Source organism: Engystomops pustulosus, chromosome 4 (assembly GCF_040894005.1).
Source record: "Engystomops pustulosus chromosome 4, aEngPut4.maternal, whole genome shotgun sequence".
Lineage (NCBI taxonomy): Eukaryota > Metazoa > Chordata > Amphibia > Anura > Leptodactylidae > Engystomops > Engystomops pustulosus.
In genome coordinates, this window is record NC_092414.1 from 59,599,956 (window position 1) to 59,623,766 (window position 23,811).

General features: G+C 40.6%; 1 protein-coding gene across 5 annotated transcripts in view; it reads right to left on the reverse strand.

Annotated features, from left to right (window-relative positions):
• RGS14 (regulator of G protein signaling 14) overlaps positions 1 to 23,811 on the reverse strand; it is a 62,772-nt gene that overhangs the window by 15,481 nt on the left and 23,480 nt on the right. For 2 of the 5 annotated variants that reach the window (XM_072146032.1, XM_072146031.1), the window contains exons 3-10: positions 17,957 to 17,978; positions 16,054 to 16,208; positions 14,855 to 14,947; positions 12,290 to 12,433; positions 8,634 to 8,798; positions 6,873 to 7,005; positions 3,887 to 3,987; positions 519 to 722 (exon numbers count right to left, since the gene is read on the reverse strand). In XM_072146032.1, the coding sequence (XP_072002133.1) occupies positions 519 to 722; positions 3,887 to 3,987; positions 6,873 to 7,005; positions 8,634 to 8,798; positions 12,290 to 12,433; positions 14,855 to 14,947; positions 16,054 to 16,208; positions 17,957 to 17,978 (1,017 nt within the window). Of the gene's footprint in view, positions 1 to 518; positions 723 to 3,886; positions 3,988 to 6,872; positions 7,006 to 8,633; positions 8,799 to 12,289; positions 12,434 to 14,854; positions 14,948 to 16,053; positions 16,209 to 16,300; positions 16,450 to 17,956; positions 17,979 to 18,397; positions 18,539 to 22,316; positions 22,458 to 23,811 lie in introns of those variants that run through there. The other 3 variants (XM_072146034.1, XM_072146035.1, XM_072146033.1) reach the window with 3 other exon arrangements.

Sequence of the window (23,811 nt, forward strand, 5' to 3'; positions counted from 1 at the left end):
CGCAAATCTGCACTTGGTCCAGGACAGATGCAAAGGAAGGATTTTTTTCATGGACCCTGTTTTAACATGTAAATTGGAATTATTTCACATGCTTTAAATGTTTAAAATTTTGCACATTCCATGTCCATGTGGATTATCATTGTAGCTTCTGCTCCAGCCCTGACAATTCTTCTTGTTCAGCAGACCCTGGAGGGAAGCTACAAAGATCATCCTAATTTTCTCCTGCTTTCTACTGTATTGGTGTCCTCAAGATGCTGATACAATTGAAAGCTATGACAGAGCAGGGAGCAATAAATTACTACTTAAATTCCCATGTTGGCATATAAACACCAGAATACAGATTTTTTTAAAGAAAAAAGGTGGGCACATCTATTTATCTTCACAGATATAATGTCAAAGCAGTATATATATATATATATATATATATATATATATATATATTTATATATATGTTTGTATGTATGTTTGTATGTATGTATGTATGTGTGTGTATTCTGTGCACTCCCCTGTATTAATACCTGCTCATTTCCAGCCAGGTAGACTTTAACATCTGAAGAATTATACCCCCGCTTCTCGCAGACTCCAGCCAGCATTTCCCGTATAGTAAGTCCCGGTTTGATAGCTGTCAGCGAGGCCGTACCATCCGGGAGGTAGACACAGCAGTATTTGATAGGTTTGCTGTCTGCGTCACGTTCTGAGCTGCCCTGGCTGCCACTGTCATGCTGAAAAGAAAAAGAATTGAAAAGCAGAGTAAAACCTCTTCAGACGTGTAATCCGGAGCATGCTATTCTATCCCTAACTTCAGCTGTTGCCAAGAAAGGGGTTGAATGACCTCATGGAGGAAAAGGAGACCCTTTAAGGTAATCTGGATACTTAAATATAGGTAGATGGACTATAAAGATATACACCCTGAAAACCCCCAAACGTGATGGGAAAAATTTTACAACAAAGACAATTTTAAAAACATAAACATTTCTTTATGACACAAATTACTCCATATACTTCAAATTACTTTATATCAATAAACAGGGCCAGGGTCCAGAGCTGCTGGGGGCCCACATAAGGAGTCCATTGTGATGAGGAGGGCTGTATCTAATGAATCCATAGGGGGTTAGGGGACTGTATCTAATGAATCCATAGGGGGGCTTTATATAAAATACCAATGAAGGAGCTGTTTGGGATGATAAACTAGGGAATATTATAAGTAACAGGAGACTGTTTTCCTTTTGAATGCTGCCACGAGAGTTCAATGCAAAGAGGCTTACTGAGGCTCTGTCGCCCAGGGGCCTACTGAAAGCTGGAGCCGACCCTGTCAATAAGATAAGGCATGAATCTTTAAAGCCGTTCTCTGGGCTAATAACATTGATCAACTATTGCCATGTGTCATGCTGGCACTATGAGGCTTAGAGGCAGACATGAGTTAAAACAGCTGATTACAGGCCACATAAATTCCCTTCCTCGTTGTTCCAAGGTGCTGGTAAATTTCCTTTCTCTTAGGTTCCCTGGGTGTGAGTCTGTGCTGTGTGTATTTGATCTCAGTTTGGACCTTTTTTTCTATTATTTTGAACTTCCGATTCGGACACATTCTTCTTGTTGTGACTTTCAGCATAGATCTGGTTTGTCTCTTTTTAGTAATTGTGTTATGGATGTAAAATCCAGGTACTGAATATTGCAATATTCATTTCCTCATTCCCTGCACATTATTTAGTAAAGAGAATGTCACGAAGTTGGGGGCCATAATTTAAGGCAATCGCCAATTAGGCAGGAACATTTTTCCGTCCTGTTCTGACCAGGGGCGTAACATGCAGGCTTCTGAATGGGGCCCTTTCCAATTAAAAAATATACATATTTGTATACTCACACATGCAAGTTACAATCACATATTTATATACTCATGCAGATGCATTTAGAGCATATACACACATATACTGTGCCATATACAATTCTACAGCAAATATATACACATACAGTATATACACACCATACAACATATACATATATGGCATATATTCATCACATATATATTAAGTACATATTATGAGCAGCATTTTATGAATATAATGGTGCACATCCTCCAACATTTAGTTTTTCAGATGCAGTTTTTGAAGCCTAAAGCCAATGTGGATCATAATGGGCACCTTAGTGAGCACCTACCATGGAGAGAAGCTGCTTCTCCTCTTTTTTAACCTTCACTCCTGGTTTGGACATCCAAACTGCATCTGAGAAACTGACCCTATCAACATACCCATGGTATGTCAGGTCGGATGACAGGACCCCCTGACACCATGGGCCCCATAGCAGCTGCTTTGACTGCTACTGCTGTAGTTATGCCCCTGGTCCTGAGTTTTATCCTAAACACAGGTCATCAACATCAGATTAGTCATGATCCAACAACCAATGACTTAATGGATCAAACGCTCTCAGCAGCTAATAAAACGCACAAAAATGGATGAAATATATGGGTAACATGTAAAAAAAAAGTTATGGGAGTTAATTCTATGAATTCTACTGCTAGTTATAAATATTGTATTGGTTATTAACCCCATTATTAACGGCCATTTTGTACCTTCCTGACACTGCCCTTTTTTCAAATCTGCCCTGTGTCACTATAAGTAGTTATAACTTTGGGACACTTTGACATATCGAGGTTATTTTGATATTGTTTTCTTGTGACACATTGCACTTTGTGTTAGTTGTAAAATTTGGCCTGTATGTTTTGCGCTTATTATTAAAAAATGGATATTTGGCAAAAATGTGGAAAATTTCCAAAGTCATAACAGCAAAATAACTTGATAATTGCATTTACCGAATGTCTGCTTTATGCAGGGATGGATTTTCAAGTGTCCACTCATTTTTGTAGGATGTTTTGTGCATTTTTGTTCAAAACACAAAATCATACTTTTGGGGAACCTTCTCAGGTTTAGTATTTTTTGGTTGATGGAGCTGAATGAGGGCCTATTTTTTTGTGTAACAAGTTGTTGTTTTCAGTGGTATCATTTTGGTGCTCATAACTTTTTTTCATCACTTTTCAGAAGATTTTTTGTGAAAGGATTGGCAAGTTTTTAGGGTTTTTTTTACAGCTAACACTGAGCGTGTCCAATAATATTTCTGATTTATTGTACAAAGTGTTATTGTGATTTAGTGTTTTTTGTCCTCTGATTCAAGCTCATATTGAGCTAACACGCTTCAACACTGTAATACAACTGCTATGCTCAGTGAGTTACAGTTGGATCTAGCCCAGAGGCAAATTTCGCAGCTCTGGGGCACCCGTTAGACCCCAGGGCTGCCATTGAAGGATCGGACCCCCTCCCTCCAGTCCTTCAATGGTAAAGAAATGTCAATCACAGGTGTTACAGCAAGATGTCCTCTGTGATATGCAGCTGACACCCATTCTGTATGGTGTCATCTCTGCTTGTGAGCCAAAACCAAAACACCAAAGCACCAAAACACTTGGCGTAACAGCATAGGGCTGGTTAGGAAGTACCTTCCCACCGTGCCATACTATTACGGGACAAGTTAAAGGGGTTAAACCGAGTTTTCAAGTGATCCCCTACCAACAAGTCACTTCACCCATTTCCGGATTGCTGGGGGTCCCATTCTTGGGATTGGTATAGGTCTCAGCACCTAACCCTGACCAATTAGCTTATTAGCTAGTACAACACTTTTAACATGGAAAATCCTGTGATCCTAAAGTTGCTAAACATTGACCCTTATATTTCAAGAAATGTTGCAGAACTCAATAGTTCAATGTTTACTTAAAGTTACAAGTTTGAAGAAGACACACAAAAAAGTAAAAGGACTGGATCCAATTTCAACCCCCTTAACAAATTATTTCTTATACAACAATTGATAAATGGGGAAGGAGTGACTATTTCATGTTAGGTACCTCAGATCTGCCAGAAAAGGAGGAGATGATACTCAGATCCAGGCTGGTTGCAGAGGTTAGAGAGCCTTCGGATTCACGTCTTGATGAGAGACCATTGCTGTCTGAGGCATCGAATGAAAATAAAAAATATTGGTCAAAGTAAAGATACCCTCATACATAAGATAACTCCCCTACAAAATCTGCAATCTAGGATAATAACAGTGCAAAGCAGCCATTAATTTGCCATTCTATTTGTAAAATGACATATACGTATTATTAGTATACTTAGAGGGAATATATATTTATATTTAGCTATGTGCCCAAATTGAGTATAAATCAATGCAAATATAAGCCCAGGCACCTAATTTTACCACAAAAATGGAAATATGTATCGACTTAAATATAAGCTGAGGGTTGGAAATGCATTGTTCACAATTTCCCCCATAATGAAATGTTCAGCAGCCATCCCCACTTGCTAGATACGGGTCCATGCAAAACCTGGCTTTGTTGTTTGAGTAAGTTATTGTGCGTTATAACAAGTTTGGCATAGCTCATACTACGGTGGGATAACATTACTACTGTAAAGTGATGAATATCAGTAGGGGCTGGGAATTCCCTCCAGTCAGGGGTTTTCGTTAGTCTAAATATGCACAAAAAAAGTGCCAGGAAACTAAAATTGCAGGGGAAGAGTTGGGATTCAAAAGTTGCACCCAAATTCATCAACAAATAAAAATGACTTGAGTGTCAGGAAACAAGGTTTTTGTGGCACCGACAAATAATAAATCTGTCGCACACAACGCAAAAAGAACAAGAAAGGATTCAGGCACCAGGAAACACATGTACGACACATAGTGAATGCCCCCATTGTCTTTCCTTACATCATTTTGGTAGGGTGTCAGGACTACACACCTACATAGTGCTCAAATAATAAGATCTTATTTAATCCAAATGTATGGAGATTACCTGCCATACCTGACATGATAATCCATGTGGCACTGTTTCAGGGATAACATAGTTTTTTTAAGGGCAATTCTTTCTATTAGTATCAAATCTCCAGTAGAGAAGGTCTAATGTTTATACAGAGTAGGTAAACTGGTTCTACAGGTTATTGGAGAACAGTCCAAAGAAAGGCTATTTTTAAGCTGCTCTTGGCAGAATGACTCAAAGATTAAGTAATTAGTAACTGTGATGGTCATTACCATAGATTTACCTTGCCAAATGCACCAGAATCCTTGCTCATACTAGTGTACAAGCTTTGAGGCACATTTATTATGTGTTTTTCATCACTTTTATGCAACTAACTAAATTCTGTATAAAAAGGTGCGGCTCAGAGAAAAGGTGGTATGGATTACAAATCTGGACCACTTTGCACCATAACATTGGTCTATAGCAGGGATGCACAACCACTGTCATACCACCCAACAGGCTGCACTAGTAACCAGCACTCTAGATGTGCCAAATACCGCAGAACAGCACAAATGCCACCTTAGAAATCAAATATTGCATATAGTATAACTAATACAGACCACATAGAAAATTACAAATACAGTGCACAAACCAGATGACAATAACACTCGAGAAACTCTCCATACCTACCAACCGGCCTAGATTCGGAGGGCAGTCCCGGCTTTTCATGCCATCACGGACAAGGTATAGATGGAAGAAAGAATATGGTGCGGCGAATGGGTGCGCTTGTAACCAAGAGTAAATTACCAAAGCGTGGTTTGGTATAAGACTGATTCGTATTTATTATAAATGGTTAAAAATGTTTTGGATCATTGGTAACGCGTTTCCTCACACACCCCTGAGGAAGTCACCGGAGCAGGTGACGATACGCGTGGGGTTCGCTCCTCTCTCCTCCTCCCCACTCCGACCTTGCCTTTCTGCCTCTCTCACCTTACCATATGGATCCACATTAGGTACCGTATACTTCAGGCATTTAGGCTACTATATATAGTATAGCCTAAATGTGTGACACACCCCTGAGGAAGTCACCGGAGCAGGTGACGATACGCGTGGGGTTCGCTCCTCTCTCCTCCTCCCCACTCCGACCTTGCCTTTCTGCCTCTCTCACCTTACCATATGGATCCACATTAGGTACCGTATACTTCAGGCACTTAGGCTACTATATACAGGACTGTTGGGTTCATTTATTTTTTGCACTGGTCACTTTATGTATGCACATATTGCCTGTTGCAATTTGATGTTATTCAGCTGTATTTAGTACTCCCCTCATTGTCCTGCATCACACATTTGTCGTTTTGACTTGGTCGGCTTGGGGCTGGGGAGCCCAGGACACACTGGTCCTGGGAGGTTAAGTACACCTTGCATGGTGCACTTTTTAAGTGTTTTTATTATGTGGTTTTGTTGTTACTGTGTTTATGTATTAATAAAGTTTTTTTGATATTACCTTAGTCCATCATACGCATCCTCTCTTTTGTTCTTTTGTTGGTTACATGCTCTCCTAGGATACGTGGACTTATTTGTTATCTGTATACATTGGTAGTGCCTGTCCTATTCTTTGTTTGGTTACAGCCGGCATATAGCCAGCGTCAATAGCCAGGTCAGAGCTACCAGAAGTGGTGAGCAATTGTCTTATGTGCTCGCTGCAGCTTGGCCTCCTGCACCAATAGGTGCTGCAATTATTGATGAATGTCTAACATGGTACTGTGCCAATTCTATCAAATGGTGTTGTGTAAAAGGCTTTCAGAGGCTCCTTTGATGTACGTCTTAGTGAGGAATTGGAGAATGCTCAAAAGGGCTCTATAATGCACAATTTTTTGTGAAAGGTAATTGAAAGGGGGGGCATTAATGGACTGAGAGATACTGTACAGTTATTTTTACCAACCGGATGCCATATAGGCCATCCTGACCTATCCCTTATAAGCTGTGTGTTGTATAAGGAGAACGTACACACGTCAAACAGACCCAGACAGACCACCATTTACATTTATAATTCAGTGTTTGTTATTGTCAGAGATAAAATGCAAGAAAACCTTAATCTCACCTCTAACATTTCCTCTTCGAACATTTCTCTTGAAGGACCTACTGTTAGCTACTCTTTGTCCATCTGTTAAATTGTCTAGTCCAGATACCTCAACACCAAGGGGCAATGACTTCCCAGGTCTCAGATTCTTTTTCTTAAAATAAGGAAAAATTACAAATAAAGAGCAAATCAGGTGTTTTAGAAGAGAACCTAAAGGTGAGTGGATTTATTATATGGGGGATGCAAATATTTCCTAAAATATACATGCAAGAATAGTTAAAATATCATCTTTCGGGTATAAATCCATGCAGTTACCGGATCTCACAGACCAACCACAGTGCAGAGGAAGGAACTTGGAGCATATTGATATGGAGATCATGAACACAGTTTGGCGCTGCTGTTTTGTGGGGAAGAAGGGACTCCCTTCCTTTGCGCTGTGGTCGGTCCATTAAATCTGTCCAGATTCACCGTGACCATGGCCCTGTGCTTCTAGCCTTAGGCTGAGTATGAATATACAACAAGAAATTTTTTGGCATGGGAGATTTCAAGGCAGATCTTCAGAAGTTTCTACTATGGCTCAATACCAGCATTAGCCCTATACTGCTGCAGCAACTTAAAGGGAACCCGTCACCACTATTTTCACAAATACAGCTAGTGACAGGTTCCTATAGAGCTCTAATAACTATTTGACACCCTTCTTGTAGCTAAAAATTATGCCCCTGAGATTCCCATATATTCAACTTTATAGTTTTATCTGGTAACTAAGCATGGCTACATGAAGTCCAAGTGGGCGTGGCCTCCTCAGGCTGAATCCAGCAGCTCCTCCCCATCCTATCTCTGTATGCTGCTATAATGTCATGTGACCAGGGTGACATCATCACAGGTCATATACCTTTTGTAGCATTAGGAACTGTACACTATGAAATCACAGCATATTTTATCAAATGAAATCACAGCAGCCTGCATGGAGAGGAGTGGAAGTCCATGGAGGCTGCTGTGATGGTTTTATGTGGTCAGATATGTACATGGGGTATAGTTTTCATATTAAGTAGCTCAAGGACCTTTGATGATGTCACCCCGGTCACATGACATTAGGCCACGCCCCCGTGGACTCGCTCCAAAGCTGCATAGATACCAGGCAAGATTATAACTCTGATTTTATGGGGATCTGAGGGGAACAATTTTTAGCTAAAAGCAGGGTGTCAGATAGTTATTAGAGCTCTATAGGAACCTGCCACTACCTGTATTTGTGAAAATAGTGGTGAAGGGTTCCCTTTAAGGCAAGTGTGCTGTTTTATCTCAGTGTTTTTTTCGCCCAATAGTCTAAGGTTCTCAGTAGCAATATACATTTTGGCAAATATTTCTGGGTTTAATAAAACCATTAAACTACATTCATACATATACAGGCGGTCCCCTACTTAAGGACACCCGACTTACAGACAACCCATAGTTACAGACGGACCTCTCTGCCCACTGTGACCTCTGGTGAAACTCTCTTGATGCTTTACTATAGTCCCAGACTGCAATGATCAGCTGTACGGGGTCTGTAATGAAGCTTTATTGATAATTCTTGGTCCAATTACACCAAAAATTTTGAAACTCCAAATGTCACTGGGGCAAAAGAAAAAAAATTGTCTAGAACTTCCATTATAAAATATACAGTTTCGACTTGCATACAATTTCAACTTAAGAACAAACCTCCAGACCCTATCTTGTATGTAACCCGGGGACTGCCTGTACTCTGGAATTACAATAATACATTTTTATTGCTCAGTATTTTACCTTTACTGCCCCAGAGGTAAGAGCCGTGCAGCCTGAGCTTACACTGGATGGTGACAAGTTAAGATTTGGTAAGGGGCGTCCGTCCACTTCTGATACCATGCACTCTTGATACAGCGGGGATTTTACAAAACGAGCATAGCTGTCAAACTTCATCAAATTGAAGATCTGTTGTTAAAAAAAAAAAAAGAATCAAAGAAATTAATTTTTACGATGACAAAAACATTTAACAAAAGTCGAAAGCAAATTTCTTTCTTCATGTGTAAAAATCTGTCATATGAAAAAAAGGATTTTCAGTGGTTGTTCTCACTGTGATTTAGTGATGTAATGCTAAGACCAGGGCAAGGAGAAAACTTTGGTAAAAGTAGATCAAGAACTTTACTAAGAAACATTGTGATTGTGGGCAGAGGCGGAACTCCCATAATAGCAGCTGCTAAGGGGCCCAAACAATGAGAGGGGCTTGAGAAGCTGCCAGCTCTCTCTGGGTCCAGACAGAAAGAGTATTTACAGGAGCGGTGAAGAGGCTGAGTGCGTCAGATATTTGTCTACCAGAGCAGCTGGGGTCTACCATACCTCCCACTGGTATTTTATTTACTGGGAGTAAATAATGAATCCCAGCAAGCAGACATCAAAAAAATTTCAGAAATAAATGATACAGAAAGTTTTTGTTAGCAAATTAATAGAAACAATAACATTTGCTGAAGGAAGGGAGCATTATATTATGTGGGGACCACTTAGGGTAAGGGGTTAATTAAATAAAATAATTTTAATAGAGGCGTAACTGTACATTGTTTTGGCTGATGTATTTGCAAACCACAATGTTGACTTTGGGGGCCCCTGACAAAATTTTGCTATGGGTCCTAATAAATTCTTGTAGCCCCTGTTTGTGAGGGTATCCGTGCTCAATTCAGAAGACCTAGGACAAAACACCAAAATTGAAGAGCTTGTGCTCATTACTAGTGGAGCCTCTATAATTCAAAGCAAGATGTGCCTCATGGAAAGCACTTGCTCTATAAGATGGTGCTCAGTAACACAGTTATTAGTCACCATATGTCAACTAAATACAGAGTTTTTCTAAAGAAGTGGTGGTAAAGTCATACTCTTGTAATCCCAGAATGCCCAGGACTTGCACACTCAGTGCTAATCTAAAGTGAAACATTATGGGCTGCAGCTGAAAAGAGTAGATATGGAAAGCGCTGGATCATTGAAGTTCCTGCTTGGGGCTTACAATTTTTCCTGGTCTGGGGGGGGATATCTGGAGGGAAGATACAATGATAATCTGAATTTCTCTTTCTTTTAACAGTATTAACATCCTCAGGACACCAAGAGCATTTAGCAATAAGTTTCTATTATTGTCAGAAATTACTTTGGCTCACATTTATTAAAGACTTTGCACCAGCTTTCTGTCTGACTTTGCACTAGAAAGAAACTGCTTGCACATGTATTTATAAAGTGTTTGCACCAGTTTTGTATTACGGCTGCACTGTGTCCGATGCACCACATAATTAAAGGGGCGTTCAGGTGCAGAGTTGAACTGTACATCACATTTCATATAGTGAAACAATTGTGTCTCACATTTACTAATAATGTGGGAAACTGCACTAAATGTGCAGTGCCTGTGTATAATGCTGGGTGCACTGGAAATGATGAATCGGTTGCTTCCTTGCACTGGCCCGACAGAGTTCACCAACTATTTTGTAGTGCACCTTTAACATAAGGCGTGTAACAGACTTTGCATGTTGAATGAGGCTAACGGTCCAACTCAGCGATGAAACGCCCCTTAATTTATGTCTCATGGTGGCTAGTGCAGCTGTGCAACATATTTGTGGTGCAGAAACTTCTTAAATACCTGTACAAGCAGTTTACACCTAAAAGAACGTGCAATGTCCGTCAGAAAACAGGCGCTAACCCCTCAGTAAATGTGCACCAAAAAAAGTTGGTGCACATCTCCAGAGCAGTGCAGGGTGCACCATATTCATGAAGACCGTGCGGCAGTTTTGATGAATGCGGTGCCCTCTGCACACTCCACAGGCAAATTGCAGATAGTGCAGACTGCCCTACTTTCGATAAATATGGTCCTTTGCTTTTAACTTTATGGAAATTATCCTTTCTGTGCACAAGGAGACAGACCATGGCTGCTAAAACATCCATTTTTTCCTGGTAGAGCTTCCCATTATTGTGTAAAGGCACAGTCCTGGTTATTGTTAGGTGGCACTGGGCACCATAGAAAGCAGTAAAACAGGTGCCCTAGCAGAAACAATTTTGTCACCTAAGCACCAAGAAGCCAGTTTGCATAAACAAAAAACAGAATTTTCTAAAATTTCTGATAGATTGTAGGAAAACATGACATCTATATGTGGAAAGCTTATAAAGTGCCCCACATAATATTGCTTTAGCTGAGGTGATGTGCTCTGATCAGACACCTAGGGGGATATTTACCATACCCCGGCATCCGTGCATTTTTGCAGCACAATACATCAGGAGGCATCTGCCAGGCAGGTGACTTGTGGCCACATGTGAAAAGTCGCCGGCAGCAGCAAGTGCTATGCCCCCCTTCACTCCATGAAGCCCTGATAACTATGCCCCCTAATGTGTATTGGGTCTTCCCCCTATTTATCATCTTCTCCATCTCACTTTGCCATCAGTTCCACACTTATTTTTGCCATTAATTTGGACACAGTGGGGCTTATTTACTAAGGGCCGCACTTTCGTCGGATTTTCCAACGTTTTGGGGATTTGCGCCACTGTGGATTGTGTAGCACGTGATTGGATTGTGGTGCAGCTGCGTCGGTTTTCATGCAACAGAAATCGGGAGGAGTGCCATCGAGCGATCCGACTGATTCAGACTGAGCGCTGGATTTAACTTTCAAATTGTGTCACATCCAATGCACTTACATACACCGGGAAGAAGAAGGTGAACTCCGGCGGACCTGAGTGGGGAAGCGAAAAATGCAGGATATCGGGCGCACGATCTTAGTGAATGGCGGCACAGTGCATGATCGTCAGACAATGCACTTTCGAAGAAACTCGAGCAAACGGTTAAGTAAATGTGCCACAGTTTTGTTAAACCTGTATACCAAAATAATATTTTTATATCATTTTGGTTTTTTTCAGTTCAGGATTTTCATAGAAAACGTGTGCCCCCAAGTGCACTCAACTGCAAACCTTGTGCATCCCTTTTAGCAGCTGTATTTACCACCAAATGCTTCCTATATGTCACGATGGTGTCCTACATTCCTGTGTTCCTTCATGTTAAGACTGCACAATTACTGCCAAACTGGATATACCCCTTACATGTGTTAATAAATTGATTTGTTGCTGAGCTGGAATTTCCCCCTCGTGTCAATGTTTGCGCTTTCCATTAAGGTATTTATTTAACCTATGTCCATTAATTGTTAAAGAATCTGGGCCTTTATTATTACCTGTCCACAGCATAGGTGATAAATAATTGCTTGGGGTCTGACCATTGGGACCCACACTGTGCACATGCATTGCCACAACTCCAGCAGCTTTCATGGGACCAGTAGAGCACTGTCCTCGGCCCTCCCCATGGGCCTCAGAGAAGTGACAAAGAAGCTGCATTACACTGTTCACACAGAGATCCCAGTGGCCGAACATGGAGAAAAACTGTTCTGGAGATAGAAAAATGTTGCTGTTACCTGCAGCTGTTGAACTTTGAAGAGTTCGGGTGTTGGTTTCTCCAGCATCTCCTCTGTGATAAGTGCTTGCTGATCCACATTGACCGGACATAAGGAGGTACTTGAGAGAAATTCATTATATATCCGACGGGACTCTTCCTTAAGCTAAAACCCAACAGGTAAAAATTACTGGCTTAATCAACACTTTATAACGTGAAGACAAAAGTTTTCGTTATTACCACAAAATTAAAGGGAATCTATCAGCAGTTTTGAGTTTACGAAGCGCAGACAATGTCAGGTAATGGCCATGGAGACCTGTGTAACCATACATTGTGTGTGTTAGCAGCAGCAGGACTGGAAAAATACATTCATATTTCAGGATTGAAGCTGGACCTAGAACACTCTGGTTCACTAACCAATCACAGCCCCTCTCCTGAATAACTGCTGTACAGTTAAAAAATTTGAGAAGTACAGCAGAATACTGCAAGACCTCTCATGAGGTAGAAACTAATTCTCAGCAATTTAGGTAAGAAATTCTAAATCCAACTATGGTGATTAGAATGAACCCCTAAATCAATGCCGTATCAATGACCCGTAGCGCTAGCAGTCCCACCCGTCACCTATCTATGCGCTGTGGGAACGGGCGGGCCTGCTAGCGCTATGAGGGGTGTGCATAAGTTAATATACGAGGCTCTCTGAGGCCCCCAAGGTAATTTGCATAACTTTTATAACTCTACATTACCGTAATCATGGTTCCTCTGAAACTTCTTATTAGGACCTATCTACCATCTGTAAACGGATAGTAGATGTACTAAATGCCTACCAAACCAATATTAGTGCTCAGTAGGAGACCTTTACCAGGATCAGAAACATACAAACCAATATAGGAATGCAAAGATAATGTGTTTAATGCCGCCATGTTAGTTTGCTACAAAGGGGCCCCCTGAGGCTGTGTCACTCAGGGACCAACTCAAACCTGGAGCCGACCCTGGTCCCACTAAAGATTGAAATACATCAACACATTAAGATTATCAACTGGATCTGGTTTTATAGAAATGCATATAGAGAAATCATCATTTCCTTCAAACTACCATAAGCAACTGCTGCACTCTTTATTTTCATTAGTATTTTTTAAATTATTTAAAATGCCATTATAAATACATTTTAAATAATGTAAAATGTACATTTTCAGTAAGTCACGGCTATGATCTGTTAATGTGAACTGTGGTTAAATAGTCAGCACTGACACACACCCAGGAAATCTTTTATACAGTATCAGGTTCATTCACATAGAGTAACCACATAGGTAGCCACAAAAGGATATAATACAGCACTTAAGAAACACCTAATAGCAGAAACGCAATAAACAATACATTAGTAAAAATGCTATGGAAAGCTTCTTGTGGTTGTCATTCTGAGAATCAATGACATAACCAATTTTCTTCAATTATTGTTTTATCCAGCCATTTCCATTTTCTTTTAGTGTCTGACAGACATCCATAATTTTCTATACAAGATATCCTGACTACCACAAGTACCATAACTTTCACATTCAGCAACGTATGACTGAAGTTGAAACCAGATTTTGGAATTGTCACCAATACAAGGACTGATGACAATTACAAGTTTTGAAGACTACTGGGGTTCTTATCTATTCAACCACTGGCTTACACGGTACAAAGAATATTTGAGGGCTATTAAGAACCACCACGGATCTACCTATTAGGGTACATTCACACAGCGGTATGCCCGCCGTGCGGGCATACCGCCGTGTGCTGGAGAGGAAGAGGTGACCCTTCCTCCCTCCATAGAGAATAGTGGCGCACGGCCGCACACACGCCAAAAGATAGAGCATGTGCGGCACCGCTATTGCCGTCTATGGGGACGTACATGCGGCCGCAAATTTGCGGCCGCATGTACGTCCCCGCAGACGGCCATGTGAATATGCCTTTAAGGTAGATCCAGTGGCAGGTTCATGTAACCTATAGTAGGATAGCCCTTTTTATAATTTTTAATAGCCCTCAAATGCTAATTTACCAAAGAGGCTACTGGGGCGTGGAGTAGCCTCAGCACCGGCTACTACATGCCCCACAAGGCTCTTGCGATCCGCCTACCAACCCCCCGGCCAGCGCTCTGCGCATGTGCAGAAACCAGCTTCGCAGACAGCAACGAGGAGCTGCACGTTGAAGATGGCTTAGTAGGCGGATCGCAAGAGGCTTCTGAAGCATGGAGTAACCGCGCCATATAGTAGCCTCTTTGATAAGTATGCATATAAGGGAAATTAAAAATTATAAAAGATATGGGGGACTAAAGGATTAGCCCTAAAAAGGCAATCCTACTATAGATTAGATGAACCTGCCACCGGATCTACCTGAATAGGTAGATCAGTGGTGGTAGGTTTCCTTTAAATCACCAGTACAAAAAACTCTAGCACATTCCCTTTAATAATTGTTCTGAAATAAACCTTTGTCAAACATGACAACATTAGACACCATACTCAGTGACTTAGATATAGTCACATGCTTAGCCACTGACAATTATGTCTGGATTCATAAAAATATGAAAAGAAACTATCCACAGTAATACCTGTTCAGTGTCATCTGCAGGAATGCTCTGGTACTTTTCACATGATTTCCAAAAATCTATATTTTCAGCGCTGTATTCTTTCTTTAGAAATTCCTGCCGAAAGGATGTAAGAGATGTATTATAACACACTAAAGAATAATGGAACTTGCATATAAAAGCCATTGATACCCTCCTGTCCTCTTGTCAGGGTGCATCTTATTTATGACTACCGGTAATAACATTTTGAAGAAATTGAGGAGACCAGTGGTTTTTGTCTTTTTCTATTCTAAATATTCAATGAAACATGTTCCCTAACAGGTTTATGTTTTTTTCTCCTATTCAGCAGAGTTGCACAAATAATGTGCAGAAACTGTTATCAATAAGTGGATAGAAAATAACAGAGACCAGAAATCAGCAACACAACAAAAAGAGGAACAAATGATAAATGCTCCCCTGTGCCTTTTTATATGATTTTCAATAAACTTGCATCACTCTGAAATATAAACAGCCAAAAACCAGAGCAAAAAACAAAATCAGGGATAAGAAAAATACATGAGTAAAAAGTTTCAGATGAAAAAATCTCCTGTTGAATTGCTGAATTGCAGGCAATGGTCTTCTGGTAGCCTTAACACATTGGGACCCTACAATTTCTTCATACTCCACAATCATCCAACAATCATCCACCCATTCATTCAGTCAATAATAGACATAGCAGTCTGTTGCCTGCTGCTGTCTGTAGAAGCTGACCATAACATCTTTTCTCATCAGTCTGGTTTTTCACTAATAGAAAGTGGCTATAAAAGGGTCATTTTGACTTCATCTTGATTCTCACTTGTCACAAGGTTTACCTATTCATTATGACAGTAGTCACTCCTTCTTGTTACAGAAGTAATAGTAGACAATGACCAATTAACCTGAGGTTTCTCTTTGATAACTTTCTATCCTGATATTCTAGATGTTTGCTTTTTAAAATTGTCAGAATTTAATCTAAGTGCCATTAAAACATCAGCCTCCCCCCTAAAAGGCAGGTCATGGGGGTTACATATATGTCATAATATCCTGATGACATGCTGATTCAATGGGATATTTTGGGTGCTGTAAATGTAACATGAAATTCTTCCATTAATTCTATAAACATCTGAGATTTTATTGTGGCTTTAGTTATAAAGAATAATAATAAAATCCTTTTATTTGATAATTTTATTAAGTGCTTTACTTACTGTAAAATATTCAACCCCAAGTGGGTCTTGAAGAAGCCTTTCAAAGGATACCGCCCAGCTGGCGACTGATTGTTCGAGTCCCGCCGTCTGGACGCTGGGCAGACTGTTGAGACTCTGGTCACTGCCCCGGCCATCTAAATCAGTGTTGTTTAACTCTAGGAAAGGATTGAAATTGATCAGAACACAACTTCTATTATTTCTGATACAACTTATAATGCTACAACACTCACATGGAGGGCCCACTTACCTCTCTGATGGACATGATGACTATGCAGTAGAACGTGCTTCCAAAATCTCACAACACACATGACAGATGATGTAAGCATGGTCCTACTGCTGATCAAATGCCCACATATGAATTGTCAGATATCATGGGAGCAAGTATATGTTCCAGTCTACGTTTGTGCCATTGAAGCAGAAGGAAAAGGGTAGAGACATGTCTGAAATCTGACAAGAGCCCTGTTTACCTCCTTGTGTCTCCAAAACACTGTCCGGACAAGTTCCTGTACTATTGTTTCTGTGTTTGGAGGTAGAAGTTGCTGTGGGATAGCTAAAAAGAATTTGCCCATAAGCAAAATAGTTATCATTGGCTAAGACATTTGGAATGCTTAAGGTTTCTGTAGTGCTACTCTGCCACCTCACGATGTAGAGAAATGCTGCCACAGATAGGCTGGTACAATGCTTAAACAGAATTCGGGCCTCTTGCTCATTGAAGTATTTTTTGGCCGTGTGGTAGCCGTACTGCAAAGTTTTTATTACTGGTAGCACATGGCTTCACATTGACTTTAATGGGAAATTTGGTAATCCATCTAATGAGCGTATTTCCCATCGCACCATGACCGGCCCATGAGACCCTATTCTTAAAATATAGAACATGTCTTCCAGCAATGTATTTCCGGCAAATCCACTCCATAGAATATGGGAACTGAAAAAAGAATGTGACGCATACTGAGGTATGACCCGTTTTTGGGTTGGGTTTCCCAGGAGACCAGCACATGTGAAAGGACCAAGCAGCCAGGGATTTTAAAGCATTTAGAAGAAAAAAGTGATAGGAAACATATGTGCTCAAACGGGAGTCACTCTGCCTGTATTTACGGCCGAAAACGAGCCAGGAATACAGTACCAAAAAAACGTGTTGATGTGCATACATTCAGTACACAAATTGAGAATTTACTTTTAGTTGCCAGGCTGCGGGACTACCACTCTTGCAGTATTCCCCTAGTGAGGCCTGGCAAGTACCAGTATATTGCAGGCATTAGTGTTTTGCTATAATCAGATACTTGCTGGGTAAGTATCTGGCGGGTGCCTACACCAGCAGCCCAAACTGCAGCAGATGCTAGCTGGCATTACTTTTTTTTTGTATAAATGTTTTTTTATTATTTTTGCTCAACAGACAGGAATACAAGGCAAGTGAGAAAGCGTGTATAGTAATGCAGTTAAAACATGAGGCCTTAATATCAAAATAGTTTTAAGGCATTTTATCACATATCCTTAGTTGCCCTGGGGGGGGGAGGGATATACAAGGAGGAGGGAAGATACAAAGAGAGGGGGGGCAATTGACTTACTAAGGATGGTAATTTTGTACAAAAATCATTTGCATGGTCTAGGTAGTATGTAGGGGTGCGTCAGGAATTCTCAACGCCAGCCCCTGTGCCACCAGTTGTGCCCTCTTCAGGCTCAACCATGCCCCCATGATGTGTAGCCGGCATAAAGGCGGTAATAATGTCTAGCTGTGCACTAGGAATTGCAATTATTTCAGGGTTTTTACGTCCCGAAGCCCATATAATTGTCTCTCAATGAGCCTTCCACAATAACATGTACACATGCCTTCAGAATACAGGGTCATGGCGGTGTTGTGGTGTTCTGGAACAAGTCTATTTCCTTATTGCTTTATTTCACTCACCTCCATCTGATACAGCCAAGACCTAAAAGGGAATAATAGAGTTGTAATTGCCATTGTACACACACTATACATTCGTTATAGGATTACATTTACAGTCTTTCAACCTTGGTTACCATTATGTTAATGCTGGCAATGCGCAACAGATTGTTGGCCAATTTCATCTTTTTCAGCCAATAATTATTAAAAATGGGAGCTGTTGTCTGAGAAAAAAAATACTGGCCATACTGGCAATCTCTAAATGGATAAAAGTGTATTTAATTGTGTGTTCACATTGCAGATGTACAATACATTGGGAGTATACTGCCAACTTGGAGCCATGTGTACTTTATGTATGCCATAAAATTGTCCTTTTTGTATACAGCGCTGATGGTAGATAATACATATTGCAAATAATATGATACATTTCCTCACTAAGATATGCAAATAAAATAGCTTTTTAACCATTTCAGCTCCACTTCTTTTAGATTTATGTCAGTCTTTGCTGTGCTGTCATCCATTCAAATCTGTTCTGATGCAGATAGATCTGAAAGCTTATAGTTCTGATGATATCATCAAGGGTCTGACTATTAGTCTGTTGTCGGAAAGTCATAGTTCTAGGAAAATATTTCCAGAATGGGATAAGGAAAACCATGCCTCTTTTAGCTACCTCATAAGGCAGCTCCCTTGACATCATGTATGACCTACAAGAAGCCTTATGACATGATGCAGGATTAAAATTGAACCAGCATATCTATTCAAACATTGCTGTCTACAGTTGGGAGTCTGTTCCTTCTGGAATGACATATACAGGCAGTCCCCGGATTACATACAAGATAGGGTCCAGAGGTTTGTTCTTAAGATGAATTTGTATGTAAGTCGAAATCGTATATTTTATAATTGAAGTTCTAGACAAAGTCGGGTGTCCTTAAGTAGGGAACCGCCTGTACTGGTTTGGTTTTACTACTGCATTATGTCATAAGGCCTCTTATAGGTCATACTTGATGTCATGGGAGCTGTCTTATATGGTAGCTAAAAGTGGCATGGTTTTCCTTATCCCATCCTGGAAAACTTATTTGCATATGTTAACAAACTGGTGCATAGTACAGATGGTTGGAGCAGTTTTGCAATTAACTACATGCCCTCTTAGTGAAAAGCTCTGTAAGTTATCAGTTACTATGTGAGGATGTTTTCAACTTGTGCATCTTTCTGCCAAATATTCAGATTTACCCTCAAACATTTACATTAGATAGTCTACTTTACACTAGGAAACTACCCCCAAAAGTTTGGTGCACAGACCATTTACCGCTAAGCCACACCCACTTTTTAAATCCTTATTTGACACGCTGGTTGAACAATTGTCTAAAAACAAGGACCCCTAATAAATGGTGCATGGGAATATTTGCTGAAAAACCAAACCCACTTTTTCAAAAACATACTTCTTTGGTCGTTCTAGTTGGAAAAGTGTCTACAAACCCTTAATTAATGCAAGGCATTTCAGACAGTTGTTTGTGAAAATGTCTCCCCCTATGGGTTTCTTAGTGTCCCCTTACAAACATTTATTGACTAGATTTTCCTGTTTCCGAGTTTTTTGATAGTTTCACGTGACTCTCTTTATTTGTGTCTATGAACCTAATGGGGGAGATAAATTCGTGGCTGATACATGAAGAGGCTTAAGCACCTTAATATATCCGGCAAGCACCACATATTACCGGCAAAATTACGTTTTGTGTAAAAACCAGTGAACAAAAGAACTCTAAACTGTGAATGAACCATTGTAACCAATTTCCTTAAATGTTCCTCTTCTTTTCAGCAGATTGATGGACACCTATATAAATTGCCCTTACTTTTTGGCACACCACGATTATCATAGTATCATAGTTTATACGGTTGAAAAAAGACACATTTCCATCGTGTTCAACCAAGGAAGGGAAGGGATTGCATGAGGAAGGGATTTAGCAGAAACAATTCTATATAACATAACCATCAATGTTATTTAGGTGTAAAAAGGCATCTAGACCCTTCTTGAAGCTCTCTGCTGTCCCTGCTGTGACCAGCGCCTGAGCTCAGCTATTCCACAGATTGACAGTTCTCACAGTAAAAAGCCATGTCGCCTCTGGTGATTAAACCTTGATTTCTCCATACGGAGACAGTGCCCCTCGTGTTTTGATTTGATTTAATCTGATTTGAGTTTGATTTGAATTATATTAAAATGAAAACTATGCAGCCTAGGCATGACACCTCTTTACCATAAAAATTATTGCCCGTTGTCTTTGTAAGTGAAGCCCTTGAAAGGCTTTAAAAAACAGTAGTGGACATGAAAGAGTTAAACATTCCCGGACAGTCGAACGATGACATTAATTTAAATGCAGATACAATAAGATGTACGCAGGCAGTGGAAGATCTCATCTCTATCTCTTCTTTTCAAGTGTCAGTGACATGATATAAAACACTTCAAGCCTGCAATGGGGACATTCAGCTGTGTGTGACAGAAGGAAGTGACTCGGTCACAACATGTGTGAAGAAGAGGAACTTATAACAGTCATTACCAAGGCAACAAAACTCAAGTCTCACATTTTCCTCATGTGATGCTCAGCATCAGTGTTGTCCTCACTTTGTCAGTTAGTAAAGGAATATGTCTGGCCCATGTGAGACAGAGGGTCCTTGTGAGCAAAATTGTAACATGCCCTATTTTAGTCTGTGGTGCGGACGACACTTTGAAGAACCTGGAAAACTGGATATGGACAAAACTGTTTCTGGACATTATGGCCCAGATTTATTAAAGCCCCTGTGCCAGTTTTCTCTCGGATTTTGCACGTGCCCAAAACACAAATGTGTTACACATCACACATTTATGTCCGGGCTGCACTATACCCGATACGACACAAAATTCTGCACTGAAAGGGGCGTCCCAGTGCACAGTTGGACAGTGTGCCACATTTATCATGCAGTGTCTTACAGAATTGTGTTGCATGCCCTATGTTAAAGGTGCACAAAAAAAAAGTAGGTGCACTATGTCGGAGCAGTGCAGGGGGGGGGGGAAGATTTATGAAGAACAAGCACTACAATTCATGAATCTGGCGCCCTCTGCAAACTACACAGGCAAGAGCTACACCTGGTGCAGTTTGCACTGTTTTTGATAAATGTGGGCCTATGTGTAATCTTCGCTGTCTAGCTGTTTTCCCTCTACAGATTCTAGTACTAAATTAATCTTCTCCCTAATATATTGCGTAGAAACCCACCTCCTATTTACACCATCCCCTCTTATTCCCTCTTATTCCATCAAATATAAGAGTTTTTATCTATTTCTATCTATTCCAATTTTAAAGTGATACTTATTAAATCAGGAAGGGTGGAAGCATGAATGGAGCAAAGTAAGAGAAGAAAGAAGCTTTTTCTTGGATTCTCCTGTGCTATTGATTCATAAAAAGTTTGTTAAATAGTCAGAGTCCATTTCACAGACCATTGGAGACAACTAGCCCAAATGCAAAATGACTGCAAACAGGATAACAATAAACTTTAAAGGGAACCCGTCACCTCATTAACCCTCCAATCCCACAAACAGCACCTTGTCCCGACATTTGGAAGTGTGCTTCACATTTTAGGTAGGAACAAAAGTATTTAAGTATTTTTTAGGCTTGGATTAACATTGAAAATATATAAAATGACCTCCTGTACACTTCCAAATTGCAGGACAAGGTACTATATATAGATTTGAGGGTACAATTTTACCACAGGGAGGGAAAATATGAGGTTTTTCTCTACAATAAGTACATCTGCAATGAGGAATTTGGATGGAATAGGATCGATCAAGTATAACTGAGGGCATTTTCATATCTGCCATAGAGTTATAAAAAGCGATCCCTCTCATTCATCTGCAGTGACACCTCTCTATACAATCTCTTCCATGTTACCTGCCCTGTTGATAGGTGGTGTATACCTCTTCCAGTATATAAACTTAACTTTCATGGATCTCTCTTACATCACTATGACATGCAACATTGTTTTACTAATACGATTTACAAAAACAAAAAACTGAGGCTGCAGTTCCCTAAAACTTGTACACCCAATGAGATAATGTAGCAGGAGAGCAGTACAGATGTCTAGGAAGCCTGCGGGTGGATGGCGGCCCTGTCCTGTGCACATCTGTACTTCAGCCTATTTATACTGGGCTGTAATATTTACTGGGAGATAATCCCAGCAGAATGAATAGCATAAACAGTGAATACGGCGAGAGCAACAAGCAGCGATTATTTATTACAAATATCTAACTGGCTACAAAGTGCAGCATTTCACTTTAACCCACTTCTCCTAAATAATGTATTCCAGCATGCTAGGAGCGGGACCCAGGCAAAGACAACTTCTCCAGCTATCCAGTACTTACCAATCTGCCATTAGGAACCTCCAGAAATTTCATTTTCCCTGGCATCTTCTCACACGCTCTTCACACTGTTTGTCATTTCTGAAGAGATGATGAGACTGGATGAAAACAGCACCACCCAGTCCTATCAACCCCAAGCATCCTTAAAAGCCATACTACCTCTTTCACCAAAGCCACAGGAAACGTTGCTGCAGAAACTAAACCACAGGCGGAAGCTGTGTTCTCAGATGAAGAAAAAGCTATTCTCATTACCATGTATTCAATTGTCATCAAGAAAGCGGGGGTCCCCAAACCGTGTCATGGCTCTCTGAGGTGACCACAATTCATGAAATCCCTTACATGACTTACATGTAGACATGACATGGCTTCTAAACCTTACATGATATAAAGTTACATGATAGTTATATAATGAAAAGGGGATTACATAAAAGCTACAAAAGTAAAGGGGATTCTGGTATGAATCCCTACTTACTGGATTTATGATAAATGCTAGCGTGTGGTAGGTGGGGGCCTGACCCCTGGGTGGTACGGCAGGATGGGCATGCGCCCTGCCAATTTATTCTATAGTATAGGATTGATGTGGGTCCCCTTCTCATGATAGGTGGGGGCAGTGTTGGACTGGGATACTTAGGGCCCACCGGGGGCCACCACTGTACAGCTACAAGTTTGTTACATAACCTATTAATATAATCCTGTAAATTCATAGGATAGTTGAGATGCTCAATGCGAAATATATGTATAAATTACAGAGAAGTTACGGTACTACTAATGCAGGACCTAGGGGCCCAACCAACCCAGGGGCCCAACGGTAGATTCACCTATTCACCTGTGGGTCAGACCAAGCCAGAGTTGGGGTCCTTCACTGATCAGCCTGCTATCCCCTATCCTGTGGATCTGTGGCCCAACAGACTTCATTATTTCTGTAAGTGAGTTCTCTTCCCTCCTCCTCCCTATATAGGAAGACAAGCAGGCGCGCCGCAAATCTGCTGTCAGTCAAATGCATGGGTGTTGATTTGCCGTAAACCTGCACTGACCACTACACAGACTGGGCCACATTTAGTTGCCACAAGTTTTCTGTCTGCCTGTGCTCCGAAACAGAACGTGCAAACTGCTTGTACATGTATTTATAAAGTATCTGTGCCAGTTTTGTGTCCAACAATACAAAAAAAATGTGCACCTAAAGGGACGTGTTCGTGCTTAGTCGGAGTTTGTGTCACTTTTATTATTGACGTGCACCACAGTTCTTCCAGAACAGTGCAGGAGGCGCCAGATTAATGAAGACTGTGCACCAGTTCTGATGAATCTGGCACCCTCTGCACACTGCACAGCCAAACTGCACTAGTTTTGATAAATGTGCCCCAATGTGTACAGCTGAACTGTGCGGGTGCTGGCTAATGAGTCTCTACCAACATTGAGGACCTGTCTTAGGAATAATTTAGCAATCTTTTATCCCAGAAAACCCATTTAATATTATATATAATGTAAGGAGGGTGACCCC